Below are 26,675 nucleotides of genomic sequence, written 5' to 3' on the forward strand. Positions count from 1 at the left end.
AGCGGTTTGAAGAAAGAAATATTTAATAGAATACAGACTAAATAAATACAAAACTACCCGGTAAAAAAGCAGTTGTAAATAAAAGCAAAGCTTGTTTGGTTATAACAGTTTATGTGCCCAGGTTGTTTACAATAGTGCAATTTTAAAGATACAGTAGTAATAAATGTCTACAAAATAATAATAATTAACAAAAAAACATATTTAGTAAGTAATGATGAACGCATAAGAGCACAGAGCACTTTCTAACAGCAGATCCCAAAGTCTAAAGGGGGCTTGCCCACACAGGTAAAGCTTATTCAGTTATCACACTGCAGTTTGACAGTAGATGCAACAGTCTGAACATATTTGTGTAGATAAAGGAGATGATTCAACTAGAGGCAGAGCTTCTGTGATAAAACATCGCATATGACTTCCGTACAGAGGAATTCACAGTTAAAAGAAAAAAAAAAAAATCACATTTGGACTTTTTTTTTTTTTTTTACTAGAAGTGGGGCCTGAGCTTGCATGGAACAAGCCCAGCAGGTCTCTATACTAAATTCTTAGAGCGAGATGAGCTGATATAAGTGACAACTTGAGGACGAAGGAATGTAAATCATGTGGTCCACATACAACAAAAGAAAACTCACAGTGAGGTGACTTTTTTTTTTTGTTTAAAACTTTGGCAGTGACTACTAACAGAGCTGGATTAGAATAACCTAGCAAATTTTAAAAAAAGGCCTGACAAAAGGCAGCCCACTGACACTCTCTCTAAAGCAAAACCGAGAAACCTTAAGCAACTCAGAAACATAATGTTTGGTAGAACCACTAGAGCCAGATCAGCTCAGACAGATTACTTTGGGTCTGGGAGATTACTTTAGACAGCTTTCTTTAAACGCAGACCTCTTAAAGAACCTCACACCAAATGACAATGTTTACTAAGCAGATAACCTTCAAGTATAAACACACGAGATTTTTTCCTACAGTGGTGTGAGCCTGTAGTGATGGCGGAGGGGGAGGATGGTACAGAAGGGAAAAAGAGGTGACATCTTTCAGTGTGTGGATGGTAGCAGAAGTGGTGTTATACTGGGAGAAGGGGGTTAAGGAACGAGCATATGGATGGGGATAAAATAACAACCAAGATGAGCAATGATTGCGTGTGTATGGTGATAGTTGGCGCACAACAGGGTGGGGGAGGGAGGGAAGGACAGATGGGAGAAGATGGTGCTCGTTTCTACAACTTGTTGCTTTGAGTTGCTGTCCAGTTTTCTGCGCCTCATCAGTCAATTTTGCGAAAACTCGATCTGCCATAGGAATTCCTGAAACACAGACAAGGAAGTAATGAAATTAGGCTAAATGGAGGCAAACTTTTATTTAACAGTCTTCAAGTAATTTTGGTCTCATTTAAACAATTTAAACAAAGGTAATGTTGCATAAATGTTTTCAACTGCCTACTTTTATTTTTATTTCACATCCAAGAAAACTGACTCAGTTTGGGCTTTAATGTATCCTTTTCTCTTTAAAAAAAAAATTACATTTGTGCCACCTTCATAAAAATCTTTGAATTCTTGCAACAATACTTACACCTCTTGAATGCTTCATGTTACAACCACCAGTTTCAATTTCATTTAGCTTGTATGAAAATACGCTTTGCAAAGATAGAACAGCATTTTTTCATCATTAACAGAATAAATAAAAAAAATTAAACTGATTTTTTTAATCAATTAAATCATTGGCATCTTCCCAAATGTAATTACTTCTTCCTCTGAAAGTGAGGTAGCATTGGAGATAAATGTAGAGCTTGATTTCCATTTGGAGTGTTTTGATTTATTTCAGCATTTTGAGTTAAGAAAAGCATTAGATTCTTCTAAACTTTTAACTTGAGTGTTGGATACAATCCCAACCAAATTATTTAAAAAAAAATCAACCCTTAGTAAACAGATGCATACTACAGGCCTTTAAAATTGCTGCACTAAAACTGCATTAAATGTTTTTTTTTTATCTCATTCAGAATGATTTAAGCTACAGATCTGCACCTAATCTTTCATATCTAAATTTCTTGAGAAAACGCTGCTAATCAAGTGCGTAAAGATCTATTTAAGGAGTTTCAGTCTGATTTCAGAGTTCAACGGCGACTGAAATAGCCCCAGAGAAAGTTACAAATGATATTTTCTTGACCTCAGATAATGGACTGGTATCTATTCTGGTTTTGTTAGATCTCAATGCTGCTTTTGACACAATATTCTTTTAGAAATATATGTTTCTTTACTTCACAACATTGCTTCCATTGCTTTGTATTAATCTAACACATAAAATCCTAATAATATACACAAACGTTTGTGAATGTAGCACAAAATAATGTGAGGAAATCAAAGCCATTGCAATTGTGATGAAATGTGGTTTCATGTTGCTCCATTGTTGCAGTTCAAGAAGCAGCTGAGCTCATTCTGTGAACCCCCGCGCATCTGTTAAACTCTCAAATTACCGTTGTGTTTGCACAGTCTGCACGGGCAGGGGTCTGTACAGCTGGAGGATTTTGCGGGTGATGAGAGGACCCAGAGCTTCTTTTAGTTTGTGGTAGTTCCTCTCCAGCTCTCGGTGATACTCTCTCTGGTCTGGCCCAATCAGGCTCTTATTCTTCCTCAGGGCGTCCTCACACCTGCATCACAAATAGCAGAGGAGAGGCCGACGGGCGGGATTTATTTTTCTTGGTTACACAGTGGTCTGGAGTCTGAGGTGTAGAGCGTGTCGTCACCTCTTGGTGAAGTCTTTAAAGCAAAGCCGCAGTTTGTTGTGATGGCGAAACAGCTTTGGGTCCTCTGGAATGTCAGAGAGAAAGACCTGCGCCACCTCAAGGGGACCCTGTGAGGGGGAGAAACCGTTACATATCGGCAGAGGAATGTCTAAAGACTGAACCAGACTTTAGGCCAGATTTAAAGCAGCTTACTACTTCAGAGGAAGTTGGCTTTGTGACATTTTAAACATAATACAGTTAGAAATCTTTTTTTAAAGTCAGGCACCTGGTTGACAGTGGTTCCCACGCACAGTTGCAGCACCATTTGAAGCATCTTAGGGTCGTCCGCCGGGTCTTGATTTGTGCAAAGGCGAGCTCCTGAGTCTTCTTTTGCATGTCTTCAATCGCCACCTCTATTGGAACAAGGATAATCTGGAGAAATAATAAAAAACTTAATAGAAGCAGTTGTAGCAAAATGCAGCATCTTCTCGGTTATCCTGCAGATATCCACCTCCTCCTTGTGGATGACGTTGACGCGTGTCTTTATGTAAGGGAAGGCATGAGACGTTGTCAGGATCGTTTTGCGCTTGTACTGCTCATGCAGGTCGCCGTGTGCCCGGCCGTCCAGAGTGAAGGGAGTGCAGTACATGAAGGTTCGTAGGTTGTAGTTCTTGTCAAAATAGGTGATTCTTTCCTTCAACTCGTATGTGTCAAAGTAAGGCTCGACGTAGGTGATCTGGAGGTAAGCCTGGAAAAGCAAAACTAAGAATTAGGCCATTTATTTCAAAAACATCAACTTTTTTATTTATAACAAACAAACATATTAGGCTACCTTGTTGGGATCCAGTTTGCTTTTGTCGACTGGACTAGAATCCTTGATAATTTCAACCACGTCATCCTCAAATCTTTCTGAGTAGAACTCCTACATAACAACAAGTTTCATTTTGAAGTTTCTCATAAATCTCTAGTGACACTTTTATTAGGATAGTGATAAATCAGCTTGCCTCAAGCCTGTAGGAGATTTCAGCTAATTTGGTGATTGAAGGCTCTTTGTAGACAAACTCCTGCTCATCCAAATCTCCAAAGTGGCAGCCATAGAAACCAACTCGGAAATAGGTCCCAAACATTCTCTATGACTGCAGACAGGATACAAAAAAACCCAAAAACATTAGGATAATTCAATTCATTTTGAAACGGAGAAGCAAAGTAACAAAATGAAAGTGAAGAGGCAGTGACGTGACATTTGAGATAGGGCCATGAAGCACAAAGGAATGCAATCTGAAAGCTGATAAAGCCAGAGTTCCACTAAGTTAAATAATGAAAGTATTCTCACACTCACCAGTAATGTGGCGTCCACACAGGAGCACAAAACCAAGTTATAAGAAGAAGGAAAAGACTGTTAGAGTAAAAACTTAAAATTACGTGTTCAATGTTTAAATTACTGTATTTAGTTACTGAAATTAATTTGTTACCTCCCATCCTGAACTCTAGAAACATTGAGAAGTGAAAAAGAAAACAACATAAGATACAAGGATTAAGTGCGTTTTTATTGTTTGGAGGATTTTTTTTAAAATCTGAAAGTCAACTAACTGGGTTGTAGACTTTGTTGAAGGCCTCCTGCAGCTTCCCGTGGACAGTTGCCAACTTTTTGAAGTCTCTGTTGGCTTCGATGGGTAACAGAATCTTGTACACTTCGTTTATAGCATACATGGCAGCCTGTGGTTAGAAGATAACGCATCACGCATCTACTAATATGGCTTAATCAACTACGCCTATTTCAATATACAGTGCTGTGACCTCGAGCTGTCTGACCCCATGCAGTCTGTCGACATGGAGCCAGAGAATGTGAGTCGTACCATGTTAAAAGAGGCAGCTGCTTGCTCCAGGAGGCCCACCAGGCCGGCCTCACTGAAATACTTCCCAGCACAAATGCCTTCCTCCTCAGGGGACAGAACGTCATCTGAAACTGCTGACTCCTCCAACACGTTGGAGGAGATATTCTGTGAGAAAATTAGAAGAGTCACTCAGAAATCCAGCTGCCTTTAGAAGTCACTAGTAAGTAGAGTTGTTGTTTGATTAAAGCTTAGGATAAATTATAACTACTATTGTACATTAGCCTTTACAAATAATCCCTACAGAAACAAATGGGACACTTTTGTTTTACAGTCTGTCAGAGATGAGCAGAGGATGAAAAAGGAACTAAATACACGGCAGTCCTGGAATAAAACCTGTTGGAAGCTCTAAAGACTTGAGACACCTTGCAGTAGAGAAACTTAAACATACAGTAACAAATAGAAGGGTAACTTAGAAATAAGCCTATAAATGTGTTAGAATGGCCCAATCAAAATCTAGACCGAAGTCCAGGTTAGAATCTGATACGATGCTTGAAAATATATGTTTACAGATGCTCTCCAACCAAAATGAGTTTGTGCTCTTCTGCAAACAACAAAAGACAAATCTAAAGGTATATAAATCTGGTAAGGAAACACGCCAAAACACTTCAAAGAGCAAATATAGCAGAAGTTGGTTCAACCAAGTATAAACTAGTCCAAACATGCACCACACCTCAGATTTTATCTTTAGGAAATTTGAAATCCATGATCATTTGCCTTCAACTTTCTAATTATGTGTTTTGTTTGGTCTGATAAATTAAATCCCAATAAGACATATTACATTTTGCGGTTGAAATACAACAAACACCCAGAGATCTAAAAACTTGAATCATTGTCTGTACATTATAGAGCATAACTGATCACCTGAAATGTTACACAACCGATGGGCAGGTAGCGGCAGTCCTCCAGCATGTTGAGATACTCTGCCACCAGCGCTGCGCTGTGAACGAGGCAGTGGGCCGCCTCGGCGTGGTTCCCTCTCTCAGAGTGTTTTCCTGCCATATTCTGCAGCCATGTGAGGCGCAGGTCAGGCGAGTTCTGGTAGCCTTTGGCGATCCTAAAACAGAAAACAAAGGAAGGATTTTTCTTCTGTTTTTCTTCACCATTTTTAACTCATTCTTTTTTCCCCCCCCCCAATACCTGTACATCAGGTCAATGAGCATTTCAGGATCCTCCTGATGCTCTTTCATTTTCACAGTGTCGGTAAGAATCATGTGGAGGTTGAACACCAGATCCTGAACCTGTAGTTTTGAAAAAAGAAAAACACCCACCAACATTCATCATCACACCCTTTCAGTTTGAAGACTGATTTAAAAAGAGGGTTACGTGTAAACTACCTGCTCTGGGAAAGGCGTTTCACGCAGCTCTAGGTCCTCCTCAGCATATGTCAAAATCGTCTTTAATGACCGACGAAGATGCTCTTCGTTGAAGTTCTGTGATGTTCCCACCAAAGAGGACAGAGACATGGTGACCTGCATCTTCACTCGCGCAAAGTTCTGATGCAACGCCGGAGAGAAAGAGGTAAGTTGTAAATAACATTATATTTCACATGCAATGCATATCTATTTCCGTTTAACTGAGATGTTGGTACAGGAACAATGAAAGGGAATAAATTAAAACAGTGCTAAACTTACATTTCCGATCTCAAAGTTCTGCCTCATGAGGAGATAAAGAGAGGCGGAGGCCTGGCTCCTGACGGAGCCGACGCTGCTGCTGCAGTGACGGAGGAGACGCAAACAAAGGTCTGCGCAAAGCTCAGTGTCCTCTTCAAACAGCATCTCTGGAAACTACTCAAAAATACAATTTCAGTTAACTGAATTTACTACTAACTCTGAGGTCTAAGCTGAAGCATTGAAAATTATCTAATGCGCTTAAAATAAATGACTAAATAAAAAAAAAAAGCAGGAATGCATTTGTGTTCTATTGAAGTTGTTTAATTCCTAAAAAGAACGGCACTAGTTTCTCACCTTGAAAACCAGTGCTCTCTGTGTAGTAAAGCAATGCTGCAGAAAGAGGGCGCTCTGGTTGCCTGCCATGCTGTGAAGAATCACTCGCAGGACTCCACCAAGAACGCTCTCCTTCAGTTCAGAAGCAACCACAGTCTGAAGGAGGACAGAGACACGACATGCTGAAACTTAAAAAACATAAAAAGGCACCTTAATATGACAAAAAAAGAAAACATTTAGTGTTACCTTGACTATAATTTCCAGTGTGTCCAGTACTATGAGGGACACCTCAGTAGCTAAGTTTCCATCCACCACAGACTCCTGCTCCATCTCAGCCTTACTCCTGTAAGTTTATTCAGCATTCATTAGTTTTTCACATAGGAAAGCATCAGAGAAGAACTCAATACCAATTTCAACATTGTAATTAACATACTTGTCAACTCTGTCTGTATTTTGTCTCCAGTGGGTGACATTCTTTTTCCACCTGACATTTTCCTGGCTACCATAAGGACTCCTTTCTGTTATGGTAACAAAAAAATAGATGAATGTGTGAGATTTTAACAGCTGTAGACAAATCATGAACCATCGTATTCTCACGCTCCTCACCTCTGCAGCGGCGGACCATCTCTTGACGAGCCCCTATAGTTCCCAGAATGGCTTCCTCCAGTCGGGCTTTCATGTCCTGAGACTTTTTAAATGTCAGGCTGTTTATTCTTTCCAGCGCTTTCCTCCCCTGCAGGAAAAATTTGTCAGAAAATGTCAGCAGCACAGTAGAAGGTCATAAAACTAAATATATTTAGAGAGTACATAAAACTGGCAAAAATAACAATCTAATAAATATTGAAAAAAATGTAAGATAAGCCTAATAAAAATTACACATTTACAATTTGTTCTTTTTGGATAAATCAGAATCACGATTATGTTAATGTACACTCAAAAACACACCACGTTATAGTCTCACACACCAATCTGAATGTGTCAACAAGAAAATAGAGTTTCTGAATTTTGATTCCAAACTTTCTGGCTATCATAAGGAAGTTGAAGTTGCCCATGTTGTTCCTCTAAGCTCTGCTCTAATATTGTTTTTCAAACGGTGAGAGCAAATGGTAAGCTACAGTTTTATAAATAAAAAGGATGCTATATACCATGGTTTTAATCCTACAATTAATAATATAGCCCAATGAATAAACACTAGCATCTTATTCAAAAGTATTTAAATTGGATGTAGGGATTTATGACAGTGAGGGCTCAGATAACTGGTGCAGAAATATATTAGATTTCAATTTCCGTGTGTTAAATGAATAGCAATGAAATGCTTACACACAGCAGTAGGTTATCTATCCTCATTACTTTACCTTGTATTCAAAACAGGACACACACAGATGAAGTAGATCCAACAAGCGGTTGATCTGCAGGACAGATAAGTCCGACACCCAGCGCTCCAGTAGGGAAGCGTCTGCGTTCTTCAGTACCCACAGGAAGCACACCAGCAGAGTCCGGCTGCACTCGGCAGACAGAGAGCTGGTCTGGCGCCCGGCCTGGTGGAGAACAGACAAAAACAGAAACTCAAGAGCAAATCTTGGGATCTGCTTCAGAAAGGAAGAAAAAGGACAAAAATAGAGCGTGAAGGAGCTGACTTTCTACGCAGCAGTCGACCTGCGACCCGTCAGTCTGTACAGCCCAGGAGAGCAGGCTGACCCTTGCCATTGTCACTTACCACAGAGGGGAGAGTAAATGGGTTGGCTTTGGCATGCGGTAAAGGGGAGCCAGCGATCGCCATGGCAACAGACTGGTTGATAATGTTGCCACTGTCTGGGTCGGTGTCTTCAAAGTAGGCAGAGGAAAGGCGAGCGCGAGAAAGCGAGGAATCTAAAAGATGAAAAGGACTCTTAGGTATGTCGTGTTTCAGAAATAAAATATTTTTTCTTTCTTTTTTTTTTTTAAATGGCGTACAAAACATTCCACTGACCACAGAAATCGTGGAGCTGATGCAGCGCCTCCATGACAATGGGCAGCAGGGGCAGGTAGAGCTGAGCAACATGCGCCCTAACCTGAGGGTCCTGGTAACGAGGGTCCGCATCATGGCTGCACAGCAGCGAGTGAACGGCACTGATGGCCTTTTTATGAAGGAAGAAAACCCTGCAGGCAACAAGACTTCATGAACCACCTTTGTTTCAGTCCTTACTGAATGTGGCGCCACTGCGACTGAATAAAAATACATATCTCAAAAAAAGTACAAGGTTGTAACGTGACAAATGTGAACATGCTTATGAGGATTAATACTTTTGAAAGGCACTATAATAGAAAATATGAAGAACCTACCCTTCACCATCAGGATCAAGAATAAGAGCGAGTTCAGTGAGCAGCAGGCCAGACAGGAAGTGCTGCTGGCGGAAAGGGACCGACAGCTCAAACATGGTGGCCACACCCTGGTCTTGCACCATGCTTGAAAATGCTGAGCTCTGCCAAACAAAACAGATATTAATAAGATCATATAAACTCTGTGAATACAATTTTGTAAATAGAAAATAGAAATGTTTAAAACTGAGATTCATAAATGTAAAAGTATAAAAAAGATCTACACTTTGGAGTCTACTTGAGTACCTGTGAAGTGGTGGATGAGGTAGAAGGGGAGGGGGATGCTGGAGGGCTCAGAGTTGAGCAGGGCAAGTTGAGGGTGACATAATGCTCATGGCTGCAGACAATACGCATAAAGTCCATCCTTAAGGCATTCAGAGAGCTGGGATTCTGTGTCGTGTGGAGCTTGTTAGCGATCTGTTAAACACAGATTAATTGAGCGCAAGAAGTTGAAAAACGAGAGCAGAACTGGGTCGTCTGAAGCTACGGGAAAATGATGAAGAGATCAATAGAAACCTGTTTGTAGTAGGAACGAATGAGGTTGAAGACAAAACCCCGGTCCATCAGAGACAGCAGATCATTAAGGAAGAAGGCCAGACTGTTGTTCAGCCTCTCTACAACCTCCACATCCTGAGAGGGTGGGAGGGATTTCACGGGGAGAAGGAGGATCAATTACAAGAAGAGAGTTTTCAGGCGCATTTCAATAAATGTGAGTTTCAAAAACATTTTCATTTATTTCACTAATTCAATTGAAAAGCTGGAAATAATCATTTAGATTAAAAATGGAGTGAGTCATTTGATGCTTACTTTGGATGAATATGGCTTAAAGCAACAAAAAATACCCTCAAAAATATTCAAAATTCCCTTTCAGAAAATGTAAATATGTTATATTGGACCAATAAAAAGAATTTTATCATAGAATTTTAAGCCTAATGTACAGTTTATACACTGAATTACTGCAACAGTAAGGAATAGCGACAGGTGTTAAAGTTTGGTGTGATCTTATTTTTGACCTTACTAAGGAAAACAATGGAAGCATGAAATGATGTAAAATGTTCTGTCAGACGAATGTGGTGCCCATAGACTATATAAAAGAAAACCTAAAGCTCCCAAAGCCATTCCTAAAATTCCTGTTACTAAAAACCCAGACAGCAGATCGTTATGTCTTTATTGCACACATTTACCTTGTGATGTCTGCCTGCAATGTCTGCACTGATGGCACACACCAGTGCTGCAATGTCGTCAACAAAGCGGTCTGGGTAGCGCTGTCGCCTGGGAGAATCCAGTTTAGAGGTCAGGAATAAGTGATGAGCCATGCTCTTGGTCTGAAGAAAGGACAGGAAATGAACTCTTAGAACAAAAACAGCTTTTTTCTGATTTAAAAGTTGTGATTTGACTGTATTTGCTTTGGATGCACGAGAATTATATGGCCCAATGAAAATTCACAGAAAGACTGACCATCAATTGGAAGAAAAACCAAGCCTGCTGCAGTGTTGCATCCCTCACTGCGCTGGTGCTGACCACCCACTGCAGCGCCAGCTCCTCATGGAGCAACTAGACGTGAACCAACACAGCAGATATTAATATTTTAGCTCACAGGAGGAAACAATGAGATGTCGCTTTCACTTTTTTGTCAGATATTAATATTTTGTAAATGTCACTACATCTAAAACACAAATAAGAAGAAAAAGCAAAGAATGTGCGCTCTAAAAATCATAAAATTTTAAAAATACAAAAAATGTGGTATGGATTAGGGAAGAATGTGAATGTTCTGTTTACATTAGATGCCACTTTTGTTTTACCTTCTTTGTAATCGGTCTGGTGGGAACAGTTAACAAGGCCACACTGTCCAGAAAGGCAGACATGCGATTGCAGCTGTGGTCGCTTGCCTGACAGGTGGTGGTGAGGTGAACACAGACATGAGGACAGCGACGTGAAAATGGGTGAATGAGAACGGGCGGGTGGAGGGAGTTCTTTTTACGAACTCTGATGAGGCTGAAAGGAAATCTAACAAGCTCCGCAATGAGCTTCTGGCAATTAGGCGCTTGTTAGGACAGCGAGGAGAAAATGTTTTTGAAATGATTGAGGAAATGTAGTTTTTAAAAAAAAGAGGTAGGATGAGATTTGCAGAAAATGAGTCCATGCAGCGACAAAAGGAACCTCTGAGAAATTGGATAAGAAAAAAAACGAGCAGCTGATCGGAGGCTGTGAGCGATGAAGGTGGAGATGAGGAGGAGGAAGGAAGGATTTGGCACCTGCTTGAGCTCGCAGCTGGAGTTGGGGTTCCGGCGTAGCACAGATCTGGAGCCCCCAGGGGCATAAGCAGAGTTTACCCAGGAGTGCGAGCGGTCAATGCCCTGCCATAAGCACCCGAAGAAACACACACACAAACACACACAGAGTGGCAAGAGGCAAGGACACAGTGAGCAAAGGGAGGCTAATTATCACACAGGATTTTATTTCAGGTTGAAAATCAGGAAGAAACAAAAATTAAGCTCAAAGGGGGAATAAAGGGGAAAAGCAGGGAGGGAAGAAAAACTGGAGGAGCCAACAGAAACAGAAGACAAAAGTAAGAAGCACAATTGTAATGATTAAGCATTAATTAATTACTGGAACAGTTCTCAGTCGACTTGAGTTTAATGAAGCTGCTGTAAAAAGTCAAGACACTATAATTAAATCAACATAGAAAAAGGTAAAGAGCAGCACAGTGGTTCAATAAAAACATAAAATAAAGACTCTCAGCACAACATAGAGAATATTAACTCACCTTGCTTCCTATGATCCTTTGGACTTCCTCATCTGGGGAAATTGGTGTGCTAGCCAGATCAGGGTTGGAGTTGCTGATGCTCTTTGAGCGGGACAGATGCAGGCTGCTTGGGCGGCCTGTCGCCCTGGATAAGGTAGCATACTGCACCGGCATCTCATAGGGATGGACGCCTGCTTTTTAGGAGGAAAATTAAACGCACAAAGAAATGAAACATAGAAATGGCTGAAAGGGCTTTTGCAAAGTCTTATAAACAGTCAGTTCTGACTGGTCTTTCACCTGCTGGAGGCATGACAGGTTCAGCAGTCGGCAGGCGGAAAACGTAATGGACGTAGGACGCCAGCAGGTTGTTGCGACCGTGCTGGTCTTGGTTTCCCTCCAGGTTTTTGTGGATCTGGTTAACCAACAGTGCCATAGCTTCAAAAGCAGTCCGGCCGAGGTTCACTACAGATCAAAAAAGAAAAGAAAAGCTAATTAAAACACAGGTATAAATGACAACAAGAACCAGGACTTTGATTTAAAAGATTTTTATTATTCTTTAAGGAAAAATATGTTCTTTTTTGAGTCTGAGACACATAACGCTGAAACACAAATCATAGTCATCAAATGTTCTTAAACTCAATAGATCAACCAGTTTATTTGTTAAAACATAACATACAATTCAGTAAGTAATAACAATATATTCATTTTAAACTGGAAATTTTACTGTCTGTCCCCTAAATTTCCTGTGAAAATTTAATATATAATAAAAGTTGAAAATGTTGAACTCTATTTTTAACAAAAACAGAGATTGATTTAATAAAAGAGGTTTTAAATGTAGCAAACATTAACATAGCAAATGACAGCCAAATCTATACTGATTTTAAGTGAGAGTTTGTCTTGCTGTCGTGGTGAGTATAGTGACTGGACATTAAAAAAGTGAAAAAACTGTTTAAAGTTTTAAGAAAAACTTTTAAAATCTTCAAAAAAAGGAAGATCTGTTTTAAAGATAATCAATACTATTGACTAACACCAATTTAAAACACTACAGAGCACAGAACAATGGTTCTAGGAAGCAAGCAGAATTAAATGACACATAATCCACAAGTTTACCCTTTTAACAAATATTACATCAGCTCTCCTGAATAAGAACTCATTAAAAAAAAACACTCACCAATTTGGCCTGCAATGACTGGCGGGTACACGATTAGCTGAATGAGCTTGTTGAGCAGCTGATGCAAACAACAATGAGACCCTCTCAGCGCTGAGATGCTGGCCTTCAGCTCGCCTTCCATGTTTGCTTCGGTAATAATCACATCCTTCAGTCGGAACGGGAAGGAGTACTCCTCGAGAACATACACCAGAGTAAAGAACTTGTCCAAGTATGGGTCCTGAAATGGAGAACCAATCAAACACAGATTTATGTTTGTTAGAACAAACACAGAAATCAAGCAGACTGTTAAGGCAACATTTTGTCTTTTTAAATCCATATAACACACTTTCCTGAAGAATCAAATTGCAGGCGTTCGTAGCCCTAAACACACTTTCCTGAAGAATTTTTGCATTTTTTGGTTTACCCAATTAATAATTGGTTAGCAAAAGATTCTTAGAGGTTTATTTTTTTTTTTCTTCAAATTTGAACCACAGAACGCTAAAATTAGGCTACTAGCAGGTCTGGGTAGAACATATTTCAGAAAAAGTTTATTTCTTTATCTTAAGTGGAAAATGTACTTATATTTTCTAGTTTTAACTTAGTTACTGCTCTGAGTATGTTCTTTCACCAAATAGCAGTTTTTTTTGAGTCTGTATACTTCAGTCAACTGATTAACAAGCTGACAATTATTTCAATATTTGATACATGGTGATTAATCATTTCAGCCCTACATTAAAGATTTTATGAGTCTGGGAGAAAAGCAAACTGGTAAGCTTAACCCTCAGTTAAATAAACATTTTATGTACCTGAGTGTGAACAGAGGAGGTTGCTGTCACCTCGACATTGAAAACTCCTTTGTGATTATCCACCCACTTCATGCCTGGAAGCTGAACCTGTCACACATTGAAATTCAACTAATTTAAAAGCGCACCGTGACATCACAAAGGAATTGCTGTTGGCAGACGAACTGATATCCACACAGTCTCGTGTACATCACTCACATCGGGTGTGAGCACCGAGTAGCTGGGTGGAGGCTTTTCCACAGACACAGGGAGATTGAAGAAGCCGGTGCGCAGTCGGCCGTGCTGCATCAAAGGTATCCACTGCGGGCGGAAAGACATGTGATCTCTCCCAAACGGCGAGAGTACAAAAAGAGCTGCCAAACAAGTTAACATGTGGGTGAAAGTGTTAAACCTGAGCCAAGAGCACACTCACAGTGTAGCCCACGGGGGTCTCCAGAGGAGTGTTCTGCTTGGGTTGGCAGCTGATGTGGTAGAAGGTGAACAGCAGATGATGGTTGTCTGTCAAATTGGCAGGAATCTTCATCTTCATCTCCTCATAGAACTCAGGGGACCTTATGAGCAAGAGTTAATGTTCAAGATAGCTGAACAGAGAGAAGGTAAAAGAGCGAAAGAGCCTTACTTGTTATGATAGATGATGGGAGTGTATGCTTCTTTCATGAACTCGGCACAACTTGACTTTCCGAAGATGACCTGGTCAAAAAGGCCCAGTGTGAAGGTCATTTTCAACCTCTAACACAGAGCACTCGTTTTAAATAACCTGCTCTATTGTTGCATGCAGGTTTATAAAAGAAGCTATTTAATCTGCTGCACTCACGTCAAAGATCCACTTAAAGAACAAGCAAGTGAACCTAGAATAAACTCTATATTATAATTCAATATTCTTGTTGGCAATAAATTAGACATCCAACTAAAAACTAGTTTTAAGTGGATATCTCTGCCTTGAGCAATTTTTTTCAAATATATATTTTTTTAGGATGCAACAATTATGTTCGTCTTTGAAAGGGCCTCACCGGTAAAGCTTGGCTGGGATCTTCTCCTGCCATGAACTGAACTTTCACGGCAATGTTCCTGACTGAGCCCTGGCGGCTGCTGAAGTTCAGACTTTGCGGGTACACATAGAGCAGGTTCCTGAGACGGGAGGGACAAGCAGAGGGAGACGACACTAGAACAATTTAATACAGAAACAAATCTATGAAGGTAAAAGTGAAATAAAGTTATTTTCTTTTGTTATGTTGTTAATAGGAAAAGCATATGGAGTGTCTTAAAAAGGTATTCATACCTAATGAACTTTTGTTTTACATTTTGTCATGTTACAATCATAAACGTCGGGTTGTCATATTGGGATTCTGTGACAAACCAACACAAAGCAGTGAATGACTGTGAAGTGAAAGTAAAAAGATTTATAATTTTTCTATGTTTTAGAACTTAAAAGAATGGTGTACATTTTGTTTGTATTTATGCCACTGGAGTCAATACACCATTGGCACCAGGACCTTTTGCAACAATTCCATCTTTAAGTCTATTAGTCCAGATCAGCTCAGTCTTTGGTTGGGAACATCTGTGAATATAATGTTGTCAAGCCCATTCAGCCTAACTCTAAACTTCTGATAAAACACATTAAATATTGTGATTTCAATGTGACATCAAACATAAATATCTACAAGGCATTTTACAACCTGCAACTTCTTTACAAGATTCAGAAAGTATGATTTTCTTAGAGAATGAGAGTCCTGTGTGTACGTGAGAGACGTTTGACCCATGACCGTACACTCACTTATGTCACCAAGTTCTGTCCAAGTTAAACACACACAGGTTAGTACTGTTCATATTTTGAAACATCTGATGTAAATTGCATTAGGAGAAAGATAACCACAGTAGAAAAGGAATGCCGCTGCACTTATTTTAATGCTACAAATATTTGCATTTGTAGCTTCAAGTACATCTCTTCCATACATTATATGCATGGTGCAATAGTGCATGACCTAAATGACAAAATTAGACTCTCCGTGGTTAAACTTTGAGAGGTCACCGAGATCAAGGCCGTGAAACTAAACTTGGGATCGAACCACAGACGAGCTAATGTTTCACTACAGTGCTGCGTGACCAGTTCCTATAAAAGGTGCAGCAGCAGGCCTGAAAATTCAGCTGTAGATGATTAAATTCTGGATGAAAGGGAGATACATATCCTCCTCTTACAGTTTTTGTCATTTAACGTGCATGTTAATATTTTGTAGGAAGTGGGTTTTAGAAAAAACAAAGCCCCTATGAAAATGATCTGGAGCCTGTGTCTCATGTGTTTAGTTGGGGGTTTAAGAGAGGTTCTTGCCAGCCCCATCAGGAAGACGGGCAGCATGGAGGGCAAGGCTGCGCCTCAGGAGGAAGTCAATGTGCTCATGTTTGGAGTCATACAGCTGAGCGAGTCGCTCAACTACGTCTTTGAAACAACTGAGGCAAAGATCGAGAGAATCAGCAAGACTCTGAAGAGTCATGAAGAAACCCTCCAACGGCTGGGACAGCAGACTGAACAGGCTGCAGAAGTGGAGCAACAGATAAAAGTAGTCGTCCAGCTGCTGCAGGTAGGACCAGGGAAAAATGTAAACACTGGATTCCATGTGTGAAGTTGAATAGTTGCACGATTACAGTTCAGATTATGTAGATATAGAATACAGAAGCTAGGGAAGACTAAAAGAGTTAGACAGTTAAAGCAAAGTTCAATAATGTAAAGCAACTTTTTTATCCAGTGACTTATAGAAAAATTTAATTTAGACTCTTAGTAAGGTGAAAATAGTTTATATAGAAACTGCTGTTAAAGAGAATAATAAGACTAAATTCCTATTTTCACAGGAACAAATGGCAAAACAACAGGCTCAGACCCATTTAACAAAAGACTGGCTGAACAGCATAGAGAAGGACGAGGAAGAACTGATTGCAAAAGTTCACCAACTGGAGATGTACATCAACAACACTGCACCAAACACCCTCAAGGAGCTGCAGGTAAATCTGAAAACTCAACTCATTCACTGCCAAACTGTAAATTAAATTTAATTTCCTTATTTTCATCACATTTAAACATCTGTATTGTTTTTTTTTTTCATTTCTTTAGAATAAAGCAGAGGCGCATCTCCAAATCTTGAAAGGTTTACAGACCTGGAACAAGATCCAGAAAAAGGATATTGAGTCTCAGGATGAGCAGCTTTCCAAACTGCAAAAGATGGTAACTTGCTGGTTCAGCACATTACATATGCAGAACTTATTTTATTTGTTTATTTCAATTAAAAATGTTTGTTTCTGTGTTTCTTTCAGAGTGAAACTATACCATACCTCATTCAAGACTCATCAGTTCATTGAATAAGAAAAAATTCATCAACTCCTCATTGTTATTACACTCCATCATTCCTATATATGAATATTATAATAACTTTTTAAATAAAAATTAAGTTAAAAATAAAGTTAAATTATACACATTTTTTTGTCATTTGTAAATAAATATTAAAACCCTAAAAAATCCTGGTTCTTCTTTTGTGAATTTTTCTAAGTTTTCTAAGTTTATAGGGTGAAACTTTTGGCTTTAAAAAGAAAGAAAGAAAGAAAATCATCCAAAAAAATGAAAAAGTCAAATCAATCAATAATCACTCAGTGCAATGAGTGGCTGAACTTGTGCCTGTTCAATACAAGAGTTCAAGCCACCTCTTGCACACGACTTTAATAGTAAACGCCCACCTGTACGTGGTGTGCGGCGTGTACACATTACGAGCAGGGAACTCCAGCACCTCTTTGGTGGGCCGGACGCGCAGGTCCGGATAAGGTTTCACGTGAAGGAGTTCTGGTGAGAGGCAGTAATGTGGCGAGTCTGGTGCTGGAGAGATGTCAATTTTCAACTGAGCTGAGGAACACACGAAGCACAACAAGACATCAAATTAATAATAATAATAATAACAATAACCATAATAATAATAAAAACTCTCTTAAATCTTTTCATGCAAACTGGCACATTAGAGTACATCAGAGTTACCAGTGACAGGCCTCAGCCGTCGCAGAACAGAGGACGGCCGGCGCATGTCTGCCAAAAACTTGTAGAGGTCCTCATCACTCAGTCTATCCCCCTCCTTGGTAAGCATACAGAGAGAAAAAATGGAAATAATTATTAATTTAAATCTGCCATGGGTGTGACTAATTTGGGGCTCATGTGTGGTGTATTTAAATGCCAGCCTGTATGTTTTTACCAGTTGCATTGACTCTGACCTGTTTAAAGAAGTTGGTGACGGTGAGCGTTGCTGGGCGGAAAGTGGCAAAGTTACACATCTCCTCCCCAACACTCATCCTCTCAAATCCCTTCTTCTTTCTCTCATTCCAGGTCCCATGGCTCTTTCGTTCTGCCAAAAGTAATTTACAAAACATGTAAATACCTAAAATATTTGTAGAATGCTAAAGATTGTGCACATGCGGGAATTAGAGGTGGAACTGGGGGTGAAGGGGCACTCAGTACCAGAGTCAGAGTCTGGGTCAGACCGATCGAGACCGCCAACGCTGCTGACGATGTTGAGGAGGTGAATGGCTGTCCAGGCAAAAGGCATGCGGAAACGTCCAAGACGAGAGCACGCCTGCTCTGCCTGGAGGCGGAGCTTCTCCAGCTTCTCCTTGTGCTGCGGTGGAGCAACAAGAGATCAAAATCAGCTCAAAGGACACTGAACTGTCGAGACCTTTCTGCATCAGCCAAAAATTTAGCAAACTAAATATGACAGTGGACACTGCAAAATCAATCAGATGGAATTGAGTAATATTTGTGGCTCAACTTTCATAACATCTAATGCGAGACATTGCAACAGCGACACACTTTGACTCCGTTACCTTTGAGGAGTCCGACTCTTTCATGACCATGTAGGGTTCACAGCATTCACCAATGTCTCCCTGCTGAAGAACTTTTTCAAGCTGAAACAAATTTTATATGCAGGATTGTTAACAAAAGAACTATTATTTTTCACATTTCCACAAAATTTAAGACACCTCTCTAAAAATGTATTATTTGGATATTTACACATGTCAAAGCACAGAAATTCACTGTATTTATACAACAAAAAATTACTTTGCTCTGCTAATTAAACAACTGATATAAAAAATGTAGAGTCAAAGAAAAAAGCTTAGAATGCCCTTATCTCTAATAGCCAGTATGTAGCCCTGTAGTTTAAATAACTTCAGTGAGATGATTCTTGTTGCCACCTACTAGTCTTTTACATTGATCTGAGGGAAGTTTCACCTGATCTCATAAACATTTCTGACCTTTATATTGGTCATTTTACTTCATTTCTTAGTTTTCAGCCACTACTTGGTGAATTCCCTGGTAGGTTTTGGGTCACTGTCATGTTGCAGGACTAATTTCTGCTTCTGCATGTCACATATTTGCTTCTTTAAGCATCATTAGATCCTTTGAAAAACTGGTAGTGGATTTTATGATAATGATCTGACCCATAGCTGTGCTGCAGCAAAGTATCCTTAATACATGACACTCATCATGCTTCACAGTGGACATGAGGTATAATCCAAATATTTTTGGATTGTCAAAAATTATTATTAAATGTGCAAAAAATACATGGGCTGCTCTAATTATGACATTTTAATTTTATTGAAATGAACTTTCTGTACCTTAATGACCAAGAAGATATCTGGAGAAGGGTATGTGATGGAGAAAATTGCGGAACGAGCCAGCGTGGATATAACTATGTGAGGTGTGTGAGGTTTCAGCAGCCCTTTCATCTGATCCGAGTTCAGGTCGAAGTAAAAATTCTCTGAGATCTGTCGGGGGAAAAGACAAATGGGGAACAGGGAAGGATGGGGCATGGAGAGATTATAATGGAAATCTACGTCAGAGGAATTTAATTGAGTTTTGCCCAAGTGATCTTAACAAAATAAAACACACTTAACCCTTTTAGACCGAAGAGAAACTCAATTAGTCAAACATGAGCTCAGAATTACTAAGTAGCCTTACTCAGCTGTATTGACTGTGGAAAATCTCACAAAAAAAAACATTTACCTTTTTCTTTTCCTTAACGTCATAAAGAGCAAGTGATCCAAATATTGGCTCAATTTCAATCTCAAATCTGAAAGAAAAAAGAGAAAAAATTACAATTTTACGTGCACTTACTGTCACATAAAAATCACACTAAGGAAGTTTTTATCTAATTTGGCCACTCATAGAAAGAATGAGGTATAAACATGAGGCGTTATGTTTCTTACTTTAGCGACAAACACTTGACCATAATCCTCTGGCCGCAGTGTTCTTTGGGCACCTCTGGGAGAGGACATCTCTCCACTGCTTCATCCTGCCACAAAAAGAACAAAAACAAAAATCCACAGACCAAGATAACATTTAAACAGACGTTATGGTAATGTCATGGCAGACGAACAGCGATCTGTACGCAGACATAAAGAGACACGGATCAAGAGAGAAAAAGGAAAAAAAAACAATGAAATATTGAGGAAAGAAAAGGCTTGCTAGCTGATATTTATCATCTCAAATTGATTTTGTACATCAAATAAAAGCATTCATTTTGTCTGAGTTGAACACATCCCAAAAAGATGGACCTTGTACTTGATAAGACACAATACATTATGTATAGGTGATTAATACTTGAGTTTTCAGCTAAATGTTAGCTATTTTCACACAAACCTCATCAGGGGGAGGGTAGAGGCCCAGCAGGTCACTGTGGCGCTCCTGAGACCGTGCCTCTGTGTTGTTCCGGTCCATATCCTCTGCAGCTGTCCGCTCCAGCACGGACGGGAGCAACACATCCGGGGAGGAGTTCTTCAGGTCAAATATGCTGGAAGCCCAGCTGCCTCGGGGGGTCTCATCGAGGCTAACAGACCTCCGCTTCGAGTCATCCTGAGAAACACACAGGCATGAGAGGACATTAGTTCCCCCTTCCCTCATCAGAACAGCTGATGAGGGAAGGGGGAACTCAGTGATGCTAAAGACTCTACTTGCTAGGTCACCCAAATATTTGAATTTCTAAGAAGCATGAGTAATTGATAAGGGAACAGCTAGAGCCACTTATCCATTATGGATGCTGAGATGTAAACAGCTTACATTGCCCTAAGCCATTTATAATGGCAAACTATCATGTTAATTTCCTTGTCAGGGGATGAGATGATGGAAGCGTAAGAGGAAGTAAAGCTTCCTTTTAAACTTCCAGCAACGCTTTATGACACTAAAACTGACTGAAATTGCATCTGAGTGTTTAAAACAGTAAACGCTTTCAACACAGCCAACTACCTGGTCGTCCTGGCGATCGTGCGCAGCAGCCTCGTCCAGTTCAAAGGTCTGTTTGACCAGCCCTCGCTGCCTCTCTCTCTGGCGCTCAGAGTTTTGAGGGGTGTAGATGGTGCTGTAGTGCTGAAATCTGGAGGAGAAAATCAAAACTTTGAAACGGTGATAGCGCGCCGTGACGGCAGTCGATGAAACTGACACTTACTTTCTATGTATGACAAGCCAGTCATCTGTGTAGACAGCCAGGGCATCTCTCACTCTGGGATCTAGTGAGCTGCACAGAAAAACACTTGAATAATTGAGCAATGCATGCCTTTATTATTTATGTTCACATAGTGTTAAAGAGAAAGGCTTTGTTCTTCTCTCTAGTAATGCCTGTCTCCCATTACAGTGTACTCAATGCTGCTGCTAGTGCAGTGATGTACAGATCAGAAGAGGATTTCTAGATAACATAATGAGCTGTGAAGTCGAAGTAGACCCTCTGACTTACTCCTCCTCCTCCTCAGGCAGAGGCGGCTCCAGTGTAGTGCACTCTTTGTCCAGCGGAAGGAGCTCCAGGTCGTCCTGGGGAAACTCCATCAGCTGTCTGAGGGGGCCGGCCTCGACCCCCGGAGCGTGACTGCTCACATATTCTTCAAAGTCCACTGGTTCAACCACCTCCGTCAGAGGCAACTGTCAGAGAACATCAGGCCATGACTACTTAACCATCGCTAAGACAAAACATCAAGACAAAACAATAATTGTCATTTGATTGTCTTGTCTTGTTAGGGGGGAGGTTTAGAACATTTCTGACTAAACTTAAAATGTACATAAGTTAGTAATAATATTGTTCCCCAATTAAATGTAAAAAAAACTAGAAAAATCATTCCTATATATTTTTAGACCCATCACAAGAAATCTCAACTGGTTAACTATTCTAATCCATTCATGAATAATATTTATGAATGCATGTTTAACAGCTATTTTTTCTGCTGATGTTCTGTGTGTGAGGAGAAGCCTCTGGCTGTGCTGTGCAGGTGCTGTGTGTGTACAGCCTACGTCAGCAGAGATTGACTCCAGTCATTGGCCAACTTTGTTCAAGCCGGAGTTTTGAAAAAACAAATACATCGCAGTGAAAAAAGGATTTTCCCCTTATAGAGTTCTTCCTTTTATGCTTTTTCTTGTCAAAAATCTCTCAGACCAAGCAAATTTTAAAATAAGACAATCTCAGTAAATACAATAATGTCCTTTTCAAATGTTGATTTTAATCATTAGGAGTTCAAAATATATCTAATCAAGAAAGTTTTTTTCTTTAATAAATAAAATATTCAAAAACAGGATTGTGGAGTTACTCTGAATAAATTCACATGACATTAGAGCGTCTTTGACGATCTAAAAGACTTAATAATGACTTCAAATCAAAGCAGATAAAATCTTTAAAAGGACAAATACTTTGTAAGAAACATTTTTAATAATCCAAGAATTTTGGGAGTACTTCAAAGACCAAAAATGCTAAAAAAGAAGGAAGGTTTTGACTCTCTACAAGGACTATTTGCATACAGTAGCAGCACAAAATCGATGTGTGAGCGTATGAATGAGCTGACAAAGAAGCAAAACAAAGTCATCAAAAGACAAAGACAATCAGTTCCTGCGTGCAATATAAGCTGGACACATTGTTTGTCTGATACGTTTCCTCCGAATAAATGCTTGAGGATACTTTTAGACCAGAAACTGAAAACATTTTATTTGATCAAAGCCTTGTTTTTGTGCAGAAATGTGTAGGTTCTGTCTGTGTAAACAGAATTTAGTCTGTGCAATTAAATCATTTAAATTAATCTTACTGGCCTTTTAACTAATGCTATATTAGGATAACTATCTTTGAGCAGTAAAGATTTCAAAAATTAAGAAGCAATACTTTCCTTATGCATCCACAGAAATCTAAAGAAGCATCCTTGAGATTCAAAAGATAATTCCCAAAACAAACTTCCCACAGACCCAATCTTTACTTTATTTACATGTAAAATGTAATTCAAAAACAAAAATATCTAACAGTTTTACAGGTTGTTTGAAAATGCCAGCCTGTTAAACTGACATGTAAATTACAGGCTGACTTACAGGGTGATGAGCTCCTCCTCGTTTCTTAGACAGCTGAGGTGAGCCATAATCTCTGGTCACTTGTTTTCTGACCTCCGCTGCGATCGTCCTGCAAAAAAAAAACAACAAACAACTCTTTTTTTTAGGAAGAAAGAAAAAGAATATGGTATCTGGAGATAATAGGGTTCAGTTAATAATAGGGAGGTACAACGAGATTTTAAAAAGTTGGGGTTTCAAAACTGGCAAGTTCAACTATCAGTTGATTGTTCTCTTTACAGAGCAGAACAGCAAAAATCTAGAACATTCTGCACATTAAGCGCATCAAATATTCCACATTGTTACTCTATACTTCTGTTAAAGTCAATGTTTCAAAGTCAAATTATCTATTGCATTTATCTATTATGATACTATGGAAATCAGATACTGCTGTCTCCTGGCCCTGTCTTATCTGGAGGCAAAATAATTTAACTTTCATTAGCGAACGTGAACAAGGAATACATATTTGTATTTTGCCTGAATTACAATGTCATCATATGCATGCTTGACAGGACATTTTCCATCACTTGCCTTATCTAAGCTCTTTTTAGAGAAGTAACACTTTCATCTGTTCCTCTATAGTTAAGCATAAAGGTTTCAGAGACATCATCTGTCAACTATTTGTAATTGAAGGATCGCAGCTGTTGCACATAATGACTCAAACCCCACAGAGCAGCAACGGGTTGTATCTCGGGAACGGGCGCAGGGCCAGATCTTCCTTTCTGGCTGCTAAGAACTTACAGCAAATGGCCAGCTTAAAGACAAAGCAGGAGAAAAGCCCAATACTCTCAGGGACAACAAACAGCTGCTGCTTTTGATGTGCAAACTGTCTGCTTCTCACATTTAAAAGCTAAACAAAAAACACTCCCTTAACACCAGGATCTCAACTTTTCCTTTTTTGGTTTTTTTTTTAAGTGTAAGGCTTTTTGTTTCACACTTTATTTAGCAGCTCTGTGTCATTTCTAAGCCATGGACAATTGACAAATCCATTTAAAAACAGGAAAAAGGAAAGCTACTGGCTGCAGAGGCAGAGCCAGAACGGGCTTCCCACCCTTTCCTGCATCCGGGACAAAACAATAGTGTTAGACCTACTACAGGAGAAACAATCCAAACAATGCAATGATGAACTTTTAGAATTCACGGTCGTATGCAGCTTAAAGTAGTTGAAGTGACTGAACTTAACTATAAGAATCCATGTTCTTGTTTATTTTCTGACATGTGGAGGGACTATCTGGTTTATGTACTAAGACAATGCAAATACTTGTGAATCCAGGTCAAATACAAGCATAAGGTTTAAAGTACATAGTCAGAGAGTGTAATATAAGTCATTTGCACACAAAAATGAATTGTCATTTACATGGCTGTGAAGCTTTTTTTCCTCCTGGAATTTGATCAGTTAATAAGTGTAGCGAGAAACGGTAGATTTGTACTTAACACGGCACTTTGCTCTGTTTTACAGCTTTATAATACTCCCAATTTGACACACAGCAGCAGCAGAGGAGCTCTTTCAGCACAGTAACTCTGCTTCACCGAAGTGGCTCTTGACAACGCTGCTACCGCGCTGCCATAACGCCTGTCAAACAGGTTGTTAAAGCCTGAATAAGTATTAGGGAGCGCCAACCACTCCAGTAAATTGTTTTTTTTAAATTGAATTAGGGAAGTTACATATTTAAGCTCAGCTGATGATACTATGTGAGACACTGCGAGTCCTAGCATGGTTGCTATGTGTACACTCGATCCAGCAGGTCACTTTATATTCACTGTCGCTGTTAAACAATAACTTGTTTCAGCCTCACCGGTTGATTTTATGAGCAAACGCCCTCCTTTCGCACGCTGACGATGTCATTTCTTGCCCTCCATGTAAAGAAAGTCTTCGAAAGTCAAAGTGAAAGTGTTCCCCTCCCGCGGCGGCTTGGGTTTGTCCCGTCCTGTGTTGGGATGCGGACCTCTTTCCTTCTCCACACCAGGTCCAGACAAGGAGCCCTCCTTGTTCCTCCTAGTGGCCGGGAGCCGAGGCGGCCGTGACTCACGACACTAAGCTGACTCATGACACTAATACCACATCCGGTTTCCCTTCAAAATAAAATACCACTTTTGTTTATGAACGCTGACATCTTGAATAGACGCCGAAGCAATGCAGTTTAAACGTTATCTAAGATATTATCTTTTTACTTAAGTTATTGAAATCATTTAATTTAAAAATACACCTCATGTATAAATCAGATGCAAGTGGATTGCTATGTTCCCAACATTTATTTCTGATCATTTTGGTGATGAAATTAGAACCCAAAACTCGCCATTTAAGAAAAGTGAAAATATTACATAAGTCAAATATATATATATATATATATATATATATATATATATATATATATATATATATATATATACACACAAAATACAAAAAATATGGCCTGAACAATGAGCTAGCTTAGACTTGTTGGTCAGTGCTCAGCAGAAGAATTTCAATAGAAAGTTGAATGGAAGGAAAAATGGTTTGGTTTGCACAAGAAACAGGAATGACTGTATACTTGGAAGGATTTTGAGGCAAAATTGGAGTCAGCACTTCAAGATACATCAGAAAGAAACATACACCTGTCTCATTCCTTGTGCTGAGTCACTTCTCAACCAGAGACAATGTAGATGTTTTAAATCTGTACTCATAAGATGTGAAGAAGAAAAAAATTATTGTAATGTTAAGTTCTCTTTTCAGAGAAAAATTATTTTTTCATTTCTTTTGGAAATCAGTGTACAGGTGGACAATAATTTGATCAAACTGCATCTGTAGGCACTGTGCAAGTTTTTATTTACTTTTCTTTTAATATTTTATGACCTCGTCAAGACGAGCTTACTTTCTTCTCCTCATATCCGGTTTTATTGTTGTTTTTACGGAAACTTGACTATCAAGCGGCTTCTGTACTCGGCTACCTTATCCATCCCACCCGCCCAAATCTCACCCGACCGGTTTAATGCGACCAGACAATGTCGCTTACGCCTCGCAGTTTTAGATTTCATTGGTTTCAGTTCTGTTTAAAATATAGGAAGTAAACTAAATAAAGTTTCCAAGCCAATCCCTCTCACTGGAAACGTGACTTTGGCACTTTCACTTATTGTTGAATCAAACGAGAAGCGAAATTCTGTGTTCGATGGTTACTGTAATTTAACTAAGTCTTGTGCTTTATTTATTTATTTATTTATTTATTTATTTATTTTTAGTTCCATTCGCAATCAAATTCTGTAAAACCAGCATGCAAAAACTGTCATACATTTCTCACCTCGTTGTTATTTTTTCTACATTTAATAAAAGTGTGATCATACCACGACCCCGCCAACAGATGGAGCTATTCACCACGATTGGAAATTAATTGGTCTCATCAATAATAGGTAGAAATAATTAGTTTGCAAAATTCTCCATGGGTTACAGAAGTCATCTTCCAAGAAAAAGAAAAAAAGAAACTTGATATACAGTGCCGTTATGCATAGTGACAAGAAACCCTACAGGGTAGCTCAATAATGCATGAGTGATATTAAAATAAAAATACATGTAAAGGGTGCAGGAGGCATGTCAGAGCTTGTGCATTTACAGGCTTTCTCTCTGTCCTGTTTGAGAAAATATGGAAAGATATTGTCAGTGATTCTTCCCTTTAATAGAGGCCTTGTCAGTTTATGGTAATGGAAGGTCTCAATCTTCCCTGGCAAT

General features: G+C 39.4%; 2 protein-coding genes across 2 annotated transcripts; one reads left to right on the forward strand and one right to left on the reverse strand.

Moving 5' to 3' along the window:
• Positions 1-632: 632 nt before the first annotated feature.
• LOC129363523 (dedicator of cytokinesis protein 7-like) lies at positions 633-24,984 on the reverse strand. The gene is given in 50 exon segments (XM_055035648.1): positions 633-1,295; positions 2,462-2,635; positions 2,732-2,838; positions 2,997-3,076; positions 3,079-3,142; positions 3,222-3,458; positions 3,543-3,632; positions 3,715-3,840; positions 4,183-4,197; positions 4,301-4,426; positions 4,567-4,710; positions 5,467-5,659; positions 5,743-5,843; positions 5,940-6,098; positions 6,237-6,389; positions 6,570-6,704; positions 6,795-6,891; positions 6,982-7,066; positions 7,155-7,281; positions 7,904-8,086; positions 8,266-8,417; positions 8,518-8,687; positions 8,871-9,010; positions 9,153-9,323; positions 9,423-9,536; positions 10,091-10,231; positions 10,365-10,460; positions 11,162-11,263; positions 11,674-11,843; positions 11,950-12,114; positions 12,824-13,040; positions 13,609-13,695; positions 13,804-13,905; positions 14,018-14,156; positions 14,225-14,295; positions 14,616-14,733; positions 17,326-17,488; positions 17,618-17,711; positions 17,848-17,978; positions 18,092-18,248; positions 18,454-18,534; positions 19,246-19,395; positions 19,634-19,700; positions 19,837-19,922; positions 20,270-20,482; positions 20,873-20,999; positions 21,072-21,140; positions 21,357-21,538; positions 22,961-23,048; positions 24,772-24,984. Coding segments are annotated over 50 exon segments (6,249 nt in total). The 5' UTR covers positions 24,822-24,984; the 3' UTR covers positions 633-1,255.
• On the forward strand, positions 15,763-17,112 carry LOC129363524 (uncharacterized). The gene is made up of 4 exons (XM_055035649.1): positions 15,763-16,181; positions 16,450-16,599; positions 16,709-16,819; positions 16,909-17,112. The coding sequence occupies exons 1-4, from the start codon at positions 15,870-15,872 to the stop codon at positions 16,951-16,953; spliced, it is 618 nt and encodes a 205-aa protein (XP_054891624.1). The 5' UTR covers positions 15,763-15,869; the 3' UTR covers positions 16,954-17,112.
• Positions 24,985-26,675: the final 1,691 nt, after the last annotated feature.

Source organism: Poeciliopsis prolifica, unplaced genomic scaffold (assembly GCF_027474105.1).
Source record: "Poeciliopsis prolifica strain line A6 unplaced genomic scaffold, Auburn_PproV2 SCAFFOLD010, whole genome shotgun sequence".
NCBI classification, from domain to species: Eukaryota; Metazoa; Chordata; class Actinopteri; order Cyprinodontiformes; family Poeciliidae; genus Poeciliopsis; species Poeciliopsis prolifica.